This window comes from Melitaea cinxia, chromosome 24, assembly GCF_905220565.1.
Source record: "Melitaea cinxia chromosome 24, ilMelCinx1.1, whole genome shotgun sequence".
Taxonomy (NCBI): Eukaryota; Metazoa; Arthropoda; class Insecta; order Lepidoptera; family Nymphalidae; genus Melitaea; species Melitaea cinxia.
The window spans coordinates 7,572,115-7,585,890 of record NC_059417.1 but is presented as its reverse complement, the minus strand read 5'-3'; the positions used below and the strand labels follow the sequence as shown (position 1 = coordinate 7,585,890).

At 34.9% G+C, this 13,776-nt stretch overlaps 1 protein-coding gene across 1 annotated transcript in view; it reads right to left on the bottom strand.

Moving 5' to 3' along the window:
• Positions 1-4,763, bottom strand: part of LOC123665717 (RNA-binding protein fusilli) — a 126,730-nt gene extending 121,967 nt beyond the window's left edge. Inside the window, exon 1 of the mRNA XM_045599978.1 lies at positions 4,495-4,763. Coding sequence (XP_045455934.1) covers positions 4,495-4,623 — 129 coding nt within the window. The 5' untranslated portion in view covers positions 4,624-4,763. The remainder of the gene's footprint in view (positions 1-4,494) is intronic.
• Between the last annotated feature and the right edge of the window lie 9,013 nt (positions 4,764-13,776).

Here is a 13,776-nt window from a genome sequence, read left to right as displayed (position 1 = left end):
ATTGATATTGTATTATATGTTTATACTGGCTGTGCCCGCAACTTCGTCCGCGTGGTATTTAACAAAAACGTTGTTGTTCAGTTCGCAGAGTTATACAATAAATAAATTTCTAAAATAAAAGTAGCCTAAGTTATTCCTTACTACATCAGCTATCTGTCAGTGAAAGTCCTGTCAAAATCCATCCAGCTGTTTCAGAGATTAGCCGGAACAAACAGACAGACAGACAGACAGACAGATAGATAGACAAAAATTGTAAAAAATGTCATTTTGGTATATGTACCGTGTATACATCCATATGCATTTAGTGAAAAGCGGTTATTTTAAAATTACAAACAGACACTCCAATTTTATTTATTTGTACCTATAGATAAATAAAAATGGGTCGTTGAAATATAGAGATTACCAACAACTGCACCAAATCGGAGAATTCTTTTTTGTTTTTGTTTTGTCACAACAAGTTTTGTATAAAAGAAATAAAAAAACTGGTATTATTATCACAAAAAGATTACGGTGTAAGTTTGCCAGGGCAAGTAGTTTAAAATAAATCAAAGTTTTGTACATGTATCGTTGTTTTTGATTCCTACTTAATTTACATTTTGTCATTGAAATTTATTAATTTTATGATATAAATATTCATTACTTATTGAAAGCACTTAAGTCACTTATTTACTTAACTTTTTTTTTGGTATCGCAGGGAACCCATTTACAGAATTACTTACGTTACTGTAGTGGAATTCGATGGTGAAAAATATCGTTCACGGCATATATTTATGGCATATTTCTATTCGAAATTGTGGATCTAAAAGTTATAGTTTCTGGTCATATATCAAGTCCTAATGGTAAATTCTACTTCCTGCAGTTAAAGTCTATTTGCTACTTATGTGCAGGATAAATTTTATCGACAACCGGTGAAACAGGCCATTAGAATATAAATGTGAACGTTTACACGAATGTTTGTTACACAATAATAATTTTTATTTCGAGACTTGCCCATATAGTGTTGGGAACAATTTTTCTTATAATCCACAATCACGCCAAAACTGCTGAACGGATTTGATTACGTAAAACTTGTTATTTAGACATCTGGAATACCAGAATAACAAACAACAGGCTTTCATATCATAAATTTCCTTTAAATCCCAGCTAGTTATTAGTTTTTAGAATAATAATATAATGAATAATAGAAGAATAATTCATAACAATAGAATATTTAAAAGAATTAAACGTTTAAAACGAACTTCTTATTGAAGATGTTATGTAATATTATACACAGATCTGTGTGAATTTTTCGCTTAATAAACTTTATTTCTTGTTTATTTGCATTAATGTAACAAACGAATACTTTTTCTTACATTTTTTACTCGTTAATTCCGTTGAATTACTCGCAGGTTAGTGATGAATTGCGCAAAATAAATTACGCAGAATTTTTACAGAAACTGAACGAGAAGTGCAGCTTGTTGACTCAGGCAAAATGGTTCGATTTAATTCCTAAAAATATACAAATTAATAGCTATGAATTCTATTACCACAATCGTGCTACTGTTGTAAATGCAAAAACGGATGTAGGTATGTTCCTCAATTACGCTAGATTCTAGCGGCTAGAACGTGATGTTGGGTGGATGAAATTTGGAATACCGATAGATTCGATTGAATTAGAGTCTGGAATGGGACTAAACCACTAATTATATCGCAAAAATTTACGGTTCCCTTGGAATAAATATGCTTTGTTTTTACCTTAGCAAAGAATCGACATATTTTCTAGCATTTTCGTAGTTTAAAGGCCAGGAATGTCATACGAGCTCGTAGACTACGTCTTATCCCAAAAAATTGTACAATTCCAGCAGAAAACTCCTTCAGATATACATATGTTTAATAACTTAGTTGTTTAAATCTCAAATATCCACATCTAAGTATACAAACGAGAGAAGTCACAAGAAATAGCTACTATATATACTAGGTATATAGTGTATAAACAAACTAGGTAATAGCTTTACATTGTCTCGTCCATATCTTTGTCCTATCAATATCAAGAAAATCGTCGATTATCTTATAAATAAGACAACAACAAACAGAGAATTTCGAATTAGTTGACAGATTTATCTATTCAAAACTAAACACCTTATTAGTGCCTCATTAATTAGTAATCATCTGTTTGAGCAATCTGATGATGATCGAGAAATACGATTGTCACTGTTTCCTTAACGAGGGTCTTCTGGTAACTGATTAATGTTGTAAACTAATTGCTTGAAATATTTCTGTCAGCTACACTATGTTGTCAAAATGTTAACTATAAAAAATGTGCTTATAAATAATAAAATTTATTATATAATCGTTTATTTCATTCTTGTAACAATTCCGCGTAAGTTGCAGAAATAGTCAATTTCGATAAACTTTTGAATATGAAATTCTTACCGCGAAACTGTTTTTTAATCCACAAATTAATTAATAAAGGTTTTAACGGTTAATGAATCAAAGGGGAAAATACGTAAATTCTTATGTTAAAGTTCACAAATAAAGAAAATAAGAAGTTTTTCTCTCCTGTAAAATTTGTCACAGTGTAATTACGACGTTCTTGCTACTGCTGCTTACGCGTATCGCAGTTTCAACGACGATATTTTTATCGGAATAATAATGTAATAATTTCTGTACTGGTATCTAATATAAGATGTTATTTCTGCTTCCGGCTTTTCTTCAGTTTATTTGAATGCTATTGTGTGTTCCATTGTAATTAATACAGTAAATAATAATATCAACTGTTTTCCTTTTTTTCCTGTCGCACTTTTCGGTTTTTTTTTTTGTTTAAAGTAATTTCCAAATTGTCTTGTTCATTCGATATCAAATATGTTGATGATAATTAGCCCTCCAAATGAGTAAAGAACTTAAGTTTATTGCAATTTGTTTTATTACAATAGGTACTTATAAACAGGTTTTATACATTTTTGTCGGTTTGCTTCTCTGAAATCCATTATTAAAAGTCAATTAGCTAATTGATGGGTGAGGTAAGATTTAGAACATTAAACTTTTTTAATAGAAGACACTACTCGACTATTAATATTAAATAAACATACGACGCTGTCACTATACTGCACAGCAAATAAAAATATGTATCAAATTGTGGGTAAATCTTCTTATACTCATCTTTTATCCTATTGGTATCTGACTCGATGAACATAAAAATTAAAAGTTAAAACCACTTTTTCAGCCATCATATTTACATACTTTTTTTACTTATTTTGAATGGACACATTGATACGCCATTAGGGTACGTCTAGCAATGAATAATTTGTCGAATTCAATCAATCCGTTTAGAAGTTTTAATTTAATATAGAAATAGACAATAATATGTATATTTATGATTACATACATACGTAGAAATAAAATAGCGTCATTTTGACTTCGTCGCAGTCGGATAAAGAATATTATTAGTTCGGCTTAATCGGTCTATTAACGGTATCAAAATATTTTATTAATGAATTCTAAAATAAAACTTTTAGCTAACATTTTTAACTGACTTCAAAAAAGAAGAATGTTAGGTACTCAATTCGACCGTATTGTCCGACCGACAATATATATATTCGGAGATAACTTCCTCGTTTATGAACCGATTTTGATAATTCTTTTTTTGTTGGAAAGGAAATATCCTAAGTGTGGTACCATGATAAGGAAACCAGGACCTGATGCTGTGATCCCAGACAAAATGAAGGGAAACCCTCGAAAATCCGCATAACTTTTTACTGGGTGTACCGATTTTGATTATTTTTAATTTAATCGAAAGCTAATGTTTATAAATTGGTTACTCTTAAATTTCATCGAGATCTGATTACAACTTTATGAGTAATCCTTGGTAACGCGTATTTACTTGACTATTTTTTCGTCTACCTACGTTGTATTTACTGGTCGATGTAATTGAAGTCGGTTTTTTTCGTATGCCAGCAAACACAATTATTATATAAGTATTTCGCCATTATGCGACGTTATATACCTATAACGTAGGTAGGCTTACATTTTACCTCATTTACTAACAATATTAATTTAATCTTTACAGTCTACGATTCCGCTTTATAAGAAACTGCGATACTATGCCTCCATGACTTATTATCATTTTTATTGTTGTTGCTACTGTTTTAATAGCGTTACGTAAGTCTTTTATTACTTTTGGAATCATTTTTGTTCGCGCAACTAATATTTTTAAATTTGGCGCTTTAAGTTTGAAAACAACATCGAATTCATTTCGTGCCAGTTTTATATCGTATTTTATACGTATCATAAACGTTCACACAATATGCAAATCGTTTGCCATATCGCTTTTACAACGGTTAATAAAAAATTTCATCAGAAGTCTGTTACTAAACTTATTAAGATAATTACGATCATTCGACGCTTCCTTGTTCATTCGAATTACGCGAACAGACATTTCAATCACAAGTTCAACGCTCAACAACAGAGATGTAGTAATTGTCCAAATTAGAGGTGTGATCGAGTTTATTGTCTTACCTGGTTAGTGAGGACGTCAATGACGACATAGGCGAGGTACACGATCTCTTCCTCGTCGGAGCCGAGCGCGGCGCCTCCGAGCCCCGCGGTCCGGACATGCAACGCGCACACCCAACCTCCGCTAATCATCGCGCCATGTACTTTCTCACTGCACTCTTAACACACCGTCCACCGAGACCAGTTAACAGCTCACTCGCATACTAATGTCGCTAACGGGATAGTTTCGAGTCCCGAACGAACGAAAATTCACGACTCCGAAAGCACTTTAGAAACCTGACGGTTACTTAACTCGCGTGCGGCGCGCTCGGCGTTTTACCGCTAGTCGTCTACGTAAGCCGTTTCCGTAAGTGAAAATCTGGAATTAACATCACATTCGGCCGATACACGAATTCGTGCCCGAAAGTCGAATGGCTGCTCGATTGTTGCCGATTCGAGATTTGTATTTTCGTTCCAGTCCTGGATACGCTTGAGAACTTCTCGTTTCAGTCACTGATTTCACTTCGTTCGATGTGTGCGGAGAGGTATAAGTTTTGATGGATAATATTGTAAATATTTATAAAATGAAACGGTCACTAACTTATGTCGACACGTTCATGTCCGTCGGATCGTAGGATCGACTGCCGCTGACTTGCCCCGCGTTGACACTGCGCAGGTAAGCGCCAGGTGAGCGAAGCGGCGTTGCCAAACCGCGCATTATCATTGATGAGATAGTTGCCGCGTCATGACGGACTTAACGCTTTGCACACAATAAAACGCCTTTCGAACACAATTCCATAAATGCACGTAGCACGTTTACGCTGCAATGTATAATAAATAACCACGCTTCGTTATTCCGTCAATACATTGTCATAGATTAATTTGTTTGTGAAGGTTTTTATCTAGATGTGGATTTTGTTGTGAGCGTGTTCATACATTGCGTTCGTTGTTCCACGGCCTTGTTAAGGTTATGGAGGGAAAGTGGTATTTGATTTCGTTGTAATTTTATTGTCGGTTAACGGTTTGTTGAAACTGTTGAAAGCAGCGCCGGCAGTGTTAACATGCAATAACGTGGGTGGATATCAACTTTTTAATATCGATTTGTTAATGCCTATCACAACATTCTTTTTTGTCTTTTTTAACAAAATTACTAAATACCTACTGGTGAATCTTTAATCATGAACCTGAGATTACTAACGTTATGTCATTCAAATTCATATTTGTAATTCACACTTTGAGTATACTGCTTAAAATGTACTTGTATAAATAGGGATAACGTTTTTCGACATACGAGTATATTATGGTTTAATTTAAATTAAGTACTTAGGTAAATTTATTACGAGTATAATTATTTTAATTCGAAGACCTTGTGACCCCAACAACACATCAACAGAATGACAACGCTGGTTTCTTGAAATGTGTCGTTTTAACCTACACACACATACAAATATGTAATACGTACCTACCTACTTACTTGCTTATTTATTATTACTTGTTATTGAATGATTACTTTAATTATTGTAAAAAGTAAGTTTTAATGCTTTATATAAAAAAAATATTCCAGAATTTACAGCAAGTTATTCTTAGTAGGTAGGTACCTTGGTAATTCAATTTTTCTGCTCTGAATATTTAATTTAATCGGAAAATTAAAATAAAATGCATTCGTCACTACAATGTTCCTTAATAAATAATCATAAATAAAAAAATAAAAACGTAAACGTAAAATTAAATTGGAAAGATATTTCTTCCTTTACGCTTCAGCCTGTAATATCCCACTGATGGGCACAGGCCTCTTTCCCCATGTAGGAGAAGGATCAGAGCTTAATCCACCACGCTGCTCTAATTCGGGTTGACGGATTTCTTCCTTTGCTCAAGTTTTATCCAAAAAGTATAGGTATATAATAAAATATAAGAAACTTTTTTCAATTAGCAGTATTCATACAATATCTCAGAAAATATATGACACGAAATTGAACTCAAAAGTAATTAAAAGATAAATCTGTCACTAATCTAAGCGCGCGCGCCGCCCCGTCGTTCTTATACCTGATTGGTTCGCTCGAGCGTTAAATCCAAGATGGACGCCCACAACTCGGATTACTGTAACAATAAATATTCCCGGTGACCCATTTGTGTTTGCCTACAGTTTTGCATAAACATCGTTATGTACTGAATAACGCTCATATTAAAGTTTAAATTACATTGCCCTATAATTAAATTGTTATGTGAACTTTGAGTGTATGAATCTAGATACATATATGCAAACGTGTATGAGCATTGTTAATTTGTAATCTGCATTCAGACTAACATCCGACTGGTGGGAACTCGGAGGCCTCTTACATCATGTAGGAGAAGGATTGGAGGTTAATCCACCACGCTGCTCCACTGTGGGTTGGCGGATATGTTCCCTACAATGAGTAATGATCGCTATCAGGTATTTATGATAACAACCGGGACCGACGGCTTAACGTGCTCTCCGAGACACGGTTGGAGATGGAAACAAGTATTTGTACAAATACAAATATCCATCCCGAGCGGGAATAAAACCCGCAAACCATCGTGTTTTAGGCGACTGTCCTCACCACTACACCAGAGCGGTTATTAATTTGTAACTTTACAAATCTTTAAATTGTTATCATTACAGCCTATTACAGTCCACTGCTGGACATAGGCCTCCACAAGTTTACGCCAAAAATAACGTGAACTCATGTGTTTTGCCCATAGCCACCACGCTGGGCAGGGTTGGTTTAAATTGTTAACAGGTAGAAAACTAAGTTTAGTTCACAAAAAGTCTAACAATAGCCCTATCTAATCCAGTTTGTTTAATGATTTAGGAACGGTTAACATTTTAAATAATTGCAATGCGTTGTAAACTGACAAGGCTTAAAATGACGCATTTAAACAATAAACATTTTTTTATTTTATTTATTATTCCTTTTATTTCAACTTCCTATTTATAACAAACTACCTACTGAGAACAATAGAAGACTTTCATAGATTTGTTAACTTTGGGTCGTTCTTACCTGAGAACGTCATATCAATACCATGTTCTCATTGTATCCATTTTTTATAGGTGAATTTTAATTTTAGAAACGTGCCTGTTCCTTTAATCACTGTTAGTGTTACCTGTCAGGGTTCTGAATTTGACGCTAAAATGCAAATAATCATAGCAAAAGCTTGGTGCATAATCAGTGGTTGGCTTAGACGCCGCTCGAATTTGTTGCTTTATTCTATCAACTATCTATGAGTTGGCAATTCCTGCTTACAAACTTTTGTATAGACCATGCAAACCTTATTTTGACAAGACCCTTGACGTTGATATTATTGAGTAATATTTGTATTTCCGGTTTTACTACACAGAATTTTATCCTACTGAGATGATACTGATGTTAATGCCAAAGCTTTATAATTGCATTGTTAATTGATAAATTTAATTAAAATCAACATAAAGTCTATATTAAAAACCTTACGCCATCTGTCGTCAAGCATCGTTATCGTAATAAAGATTATATTATAATAATATATAAAAAAATTGACTTTGTTTAATTATATCCACGTTTAACAGATTGAGGCAAAAACCGATAACAAGGTCTACCGCTTTATTACATTAACTAGACGATATATGCGCTTTCACACGCTTTTACGAGTATGTTGTATTTTTTTTAGTTTTCTTAATCAAAAAGAGTTTAAAAAATGCGAACTGTAACATAACTACATTCATAAAAATAAACATATCTCCTTAGTTGTTCGGTTCAGTTCAGTTCAGCCTATTGCTATTGTCCACTGCTGGACATAGGCCTCACCAAGTTCGCGCCATACATCCCGGTTTTCCGCAATCCTCATCCAGCCTACACCGGCAATCTTACGTAGATCGTCGGTCCAACGGGCCGGAGGACGTCCCACACTGCGTTTGCCAAGACGCAGTCTCCACTTTAGGACACGTCTGCTCCAACGGCTATTAACTTGGTAATTCTGTGGGCTTGTCGGTTACTTTCGTTCTCTCGTGGATAGTCTTACTTCTGATCCTATCTTTGAGAGAAACCCCAAGCATATCCCGTTTCATTGCACATTGCGCGACTTTCAACTTGTGGACCAGTTCCTTCGTTAGTGACCACGATTCGGCTCCGTATGTTAACACGGGCAGGACGCGTTGCTCTATTTTTATAATTTTTAATTTCATTTTATAATGTCACCTTTACTTGTAATTAAAACCAGCCAGTTACAAACAAAAAGATTTCGTTGCAAGTTTTTACTAGAAAACACCTATACATGATACGTTTATGAATGTTAACAACTTTCTTGAATAAAAATTTTAATATTAATAAGAAATCTGAATAGATATTAAAATATGTATAACAATGTTTACGTAAGCATAGGGGTATAATTTTGCTGACTTTCGCTGACAACGGATAGGAAGGGGTTAAAAATTACTAAAATTCTGCTTACGTAATGCTTGAGTGACCCCTAAGTTTTTTCCTACTAGAGTACGTACAATACTGCCCACAAATTTTATTGAACTAAACCTTAACTATAATTCCAAAAGTCCGTTACGTAGATAGCTTGGATATCGAGACACATTGGCTGCTTTTTAACCCGAAATTCCCATGGGATCGGAACTTACGCGGATAAAAGCACGAGGCGTAGCCAGTACGTTTGTAAGTTAAAATCAAAATATCTCTAGCGACTGAATTCCTTTTGAAAAACTTTTAAGCCTCATAATTTTGTTACTAGTACATTCTTCGAGTAACATTGCGCCAACTTCACGCGCTTGTAACTATTGTAGGTACATGAGTGGGTTGTGCATTCTCTTTCCATAATTTAGAGAGTATATGTATGTATATACTAGGTACCATAGCGTAAAAACCAACAGGTGGTCCAACGCCTTCGTGGTCATTGCAGAGATATTCCTAGTCACATCCTCAAGCAAGAAATCTACATATTTAGCAAATATAAATTACCTATTACAAATTCCTACAAAACCATTGAATTTTAATGTAACCTAATATCTATTGATTCAATAATTTTAATAGACGTAAAGGATTTAATTTTTCGCTATAATGCGTTACAGATATTACATAAGGTACCGCCAATTATTCTTTCATTTTTTTAATTTGATTATTATTTACTCCACTAAATATTCATTTTCGTTTAAAAACATGCATTTTCAATTTCCTATTTATCTTAAATTATAAAACTGTAGGTGTCTATATCACGGTTCAGCCTGTAACATCCCACTGCTGGGCTTCGGCTTCTTTCTCCGGGTAGGACAAGGATAGAATCATCATCATTCCAGCCTATTGCAGTCCACTGCTGGACATAGACCTCCACAATTTCTCGCCAAAAATGGCGCGAACTCGCGTGTGTTGCTCATAGTCACCACGCTGGGCAGACGGGTTGGTGACCACAGGGCTGGCTTTGTCGCACCTTAAGACGCTGCTGCCCATCTTCGGCCTGTGTGTTTCAAAGCCAGCGGTTAGATGGTTATCCCGCCATCGGTCGGCTTTTTAAGTTCCAAAGTGGTAGTGGAATCTTGTTATCCCTTAGTCGCCTCTCACGACAACCATGGGAAGAGAGGGGGTGGCTATATTCTTTGGTGCCGTAGCCACACAGCACAGAACAAGGATAGAAGCTTAATCATAAACATATAAATAATATAATAGTTTCAATAGTAAGATACATTAAGACTAAATCTTGTTCAAATACCTACCAATACTACTGTCCTACATTATTGTTATAAAATATAATACATACTATCTACATGTTTGGTCATTTTCTTATAAATTTTTAATACAACATACTTCAAAAGTTTAAACAGAACAAAACCAGGATTAATTAATAAAGAGTTGTTAGTGGGTATTCCGAAATAATTGTTAACACAATAGCGACAAGAAATATTTTGATTCAACACGATTGTCTTAAGTGTAATTTAAGCTTAGACTTTAGCCGTACGTAAAGGCTCATTTAAAACGTCTATCACGATGCTACGATTATCATAAAAAAGTTTGTTTTACTATTAGGTACCTACAGGTCTTGTAAAACATGATCCCACAAGACATTATCCCACATTCGAAGCGCCTTAACAGCAGTTATTTCTTCAAGGATAACTTCTTCCTTTGGTGTTTCTGCAATAAAATTACTCCTGTACAATAATAATCTGCAAAACTTCTCACATCTACGTAATCGCAGCTAAGTAATGGACTCACGAAGTGCTGTTTTTTTGACGAGTTAAGTAGCCACTTAGCTATAGCTCCTGGGAAGGATCGTGAAGTTTATACCAAACGTTTGCAAGCAATCCTCATCCAGCCTACACCGGCAATCTTACCTAGATCGTCGGTCCAACGGGCCGGAGGACGTCCCATACTGCGTTTGCCAAGACGCGGTCTCCACTCTAGGACCCGTCTACTCCAACGGCCATCGGTCTTGCGTCACAGATGACCAGCCCACTGCCACTTCAACTTGCTAATTCTGTGGGCTATGTCGGTTACTTTCGTTCTCTCGCGGATAGTCTCATTTCTAATCCTTGATGAGGATTGCGGAAGACCGGGATGTGTGGCGCGAACTTGGGGAGGACTATGTCCAACAGTGGACTGCGATAGGCTGAAGTGTGTGTGTGTGTGTGTTTGCAAGCGTCCATAGACATTTAACCGTCTGTCATCCTAGTCGTAGAAAAAAGTCGTCTTATCTAATGAGAAGAAAGATTGGACAATAAGATGACGCGTTAACACAGCGGTCACAGCACTTTATGTTGCCCTAGCGGTCGCGGGTTCGATCCTGCACATGACAAACATTGCTATTGGCCATATGGACGTTTGTCGTGATGTCATCTCACGTGGTGTCAGTCATTTGTGCTCGTGTATTGTGTGTGTTACCGGACTCCAGACACAGGAGAAAACCCTACTGGAGGCCGTTAGAAAATAATGCTTATTAGACGACGCTATGCCTAGCAGTGGGATCTATCGCTTCAGTCTAATGACTGAAGCGATAGAACGTTATAAAGAATAGTGAAATTACGTGCTAAGGATATAGAAACAAACTAAATCAAAATCGAAGATAGGTCACGATCACGCTACCAATTCTGTGGTGTTAAGAAAAAAGGAGATAAGTACATATATTTGAACTAGTTCATAATGGGTTATTAATTAGTTAAAAAGTCATGTGATTCATAAGCAAATTGTAATTTATTTAATCTATTCGTCAATAAAAATAAATAAAATTTGTCTGTTTGTAATATTAAATAACCGTTTTTTACTCATTGTATATGGATGCACGTGGTACATATACCAAAATAACGATAGAGATAGATACAAAAATTTTCACAATTTTTGTATCTATCGATTTGTTCCAGCTAATCTCTGAAACGGCTGGACCGATTTTGAAGGGACTTTCACTGGCAGATAGCTGAAGTAATAAGGAGTAAACTAGGCTACTTTTATTCTAGACATTTATTTATTTTATAACACTGCGAACTGAACAATAACTTTTTTTTGTTAAATTCCACGCGGGCGAAGTCACGGGCACAGCTTGTGTTAAATATATTAGTGACAACTCTCATAAGTGCAAATATCTCATTTTTCAAAGTTTTATTTATTGACTATAAATTGACTTATCCCCTTTTTCCTTGTGATCACAGAATTTGAGACAGAACTAATAGCCAGCTACCCCTACAACGGCTTCATCAACGCCATTATTGTGGCATTACGTGTGTTAAGTTCACAGTAAAAGTAATATAATTATATACCTGCCGTTGTATCTCAGCCGGAACTCTCGACTTGTCCTCAATGCACTTAATGGAAGGTTGTTTGGAGGCAGTTAAGGCTTAAAACGTACACTTGTTGTTACAGAGATTTATTAGTGCATTCAAGGCTTCCACTGTCGAATATTTAAAACATTTTTTTTTTTGACAGAATAAGCCTTTAATAATATCGTTCATTTCAATCATAAATTTTCTCATTTCTTTTAAACGCATAATATTTTTTTACGTATGTGCTATTTTACGATGCAACCAAAAAAGGTAAGGTAGAGGATCAAATTAAATAAAAATTAAAAAGTCATTCTAGAAGTTAAAATTCAGAATAATTTTTCTACCTGTTACAAAATTATGTCCAAATCATATTACGCCACTATTACGTCTTAGGTATATAAAATTACTAGCTGTGCCCTGCGGTTTCACACTCGTTAATTTGAGGAAAAAAGTTAGCCCATAATTTCCTCGTTAAGTGGACAACTCCAACACAATAATTGTATTTTGCTAGCAAACGAAAAAACCCGATTGCAATTACACCGACAAGTAATACAACACAAGTCGACAAAAAAAAATAAATAACAAACGCGCTAGTCGTCAGTACGGTTTTCGAGGGTGCCCCTCGATTTCTCTGGGATTCCATTATCAGATCCTGGTTTCCTTATCATGGTTCCAGCTTTGGGATCTCGTTTCCAAAAAATAAAAGAATTATCAAAATCGGTTCATAAACGACGAAGTTATCCCCGAATATATATATATTGTTAGCATAATCTCGATTATTTTAATACGTTTCGTGACGTTATGCAACAGTGTTAATAAAAATAGTTCCCTACCCGCTAATACGTTTTGTAACGTCATGCAACAACGTCAATAAAAGCAGTCCCTACCCGTTCAGAGGGCTCATTTGCTTCTCGGCTTTCGAAACGATAGGTCGTTGTTTCATGACGAGTGCGTTGATCATTTTTATATTCAAAGTAACGGTTGTTTGCTTGGTTAATTAAAATTGTAATTCTCGGTCATTATTTTTGATTAAGTTAGTGGTTAAGGTTAATTTTTGTGATAATTGTTATATTTGTAAAAATGAGTAATAAATAGAAGTTAAGTGTTCGGTTTTCTGTCTTTTTTTTAAATAAATAAGTTTGTTTCTCCTAAATATATATATATATATATATATACGGTTGAATTGAGTAGGTAACCTCCTTTTTTTGAAGTCGGTTAAAAAGAATTGTTCAATTCGAACCAGTTCCTGTGATTAGCGCATTTAAACAAACAAACGTTTCAGCTTTATAATATTAGTCGAAATCTTTTTAACCAACTTTAAAAAAGGACGAGGATTCTCAATTCGACTACATTTTTATGTGTTACACATCGCTTTTTATGGGGTGGACCAATTTTGATCTCTACATATTATATAACGTATTTTTTTAATCGGAAGCGGGTGTTGTGTGGTGCTTGTGTGGTCCAATTTAAATCTACTCGAGATCAGACGATTACTTTTTGAATTCTTTAATAATGCGTATTTTACTGGTTATATTTTCGATTAGCTATGTTGTGTTACTTGTTAATAT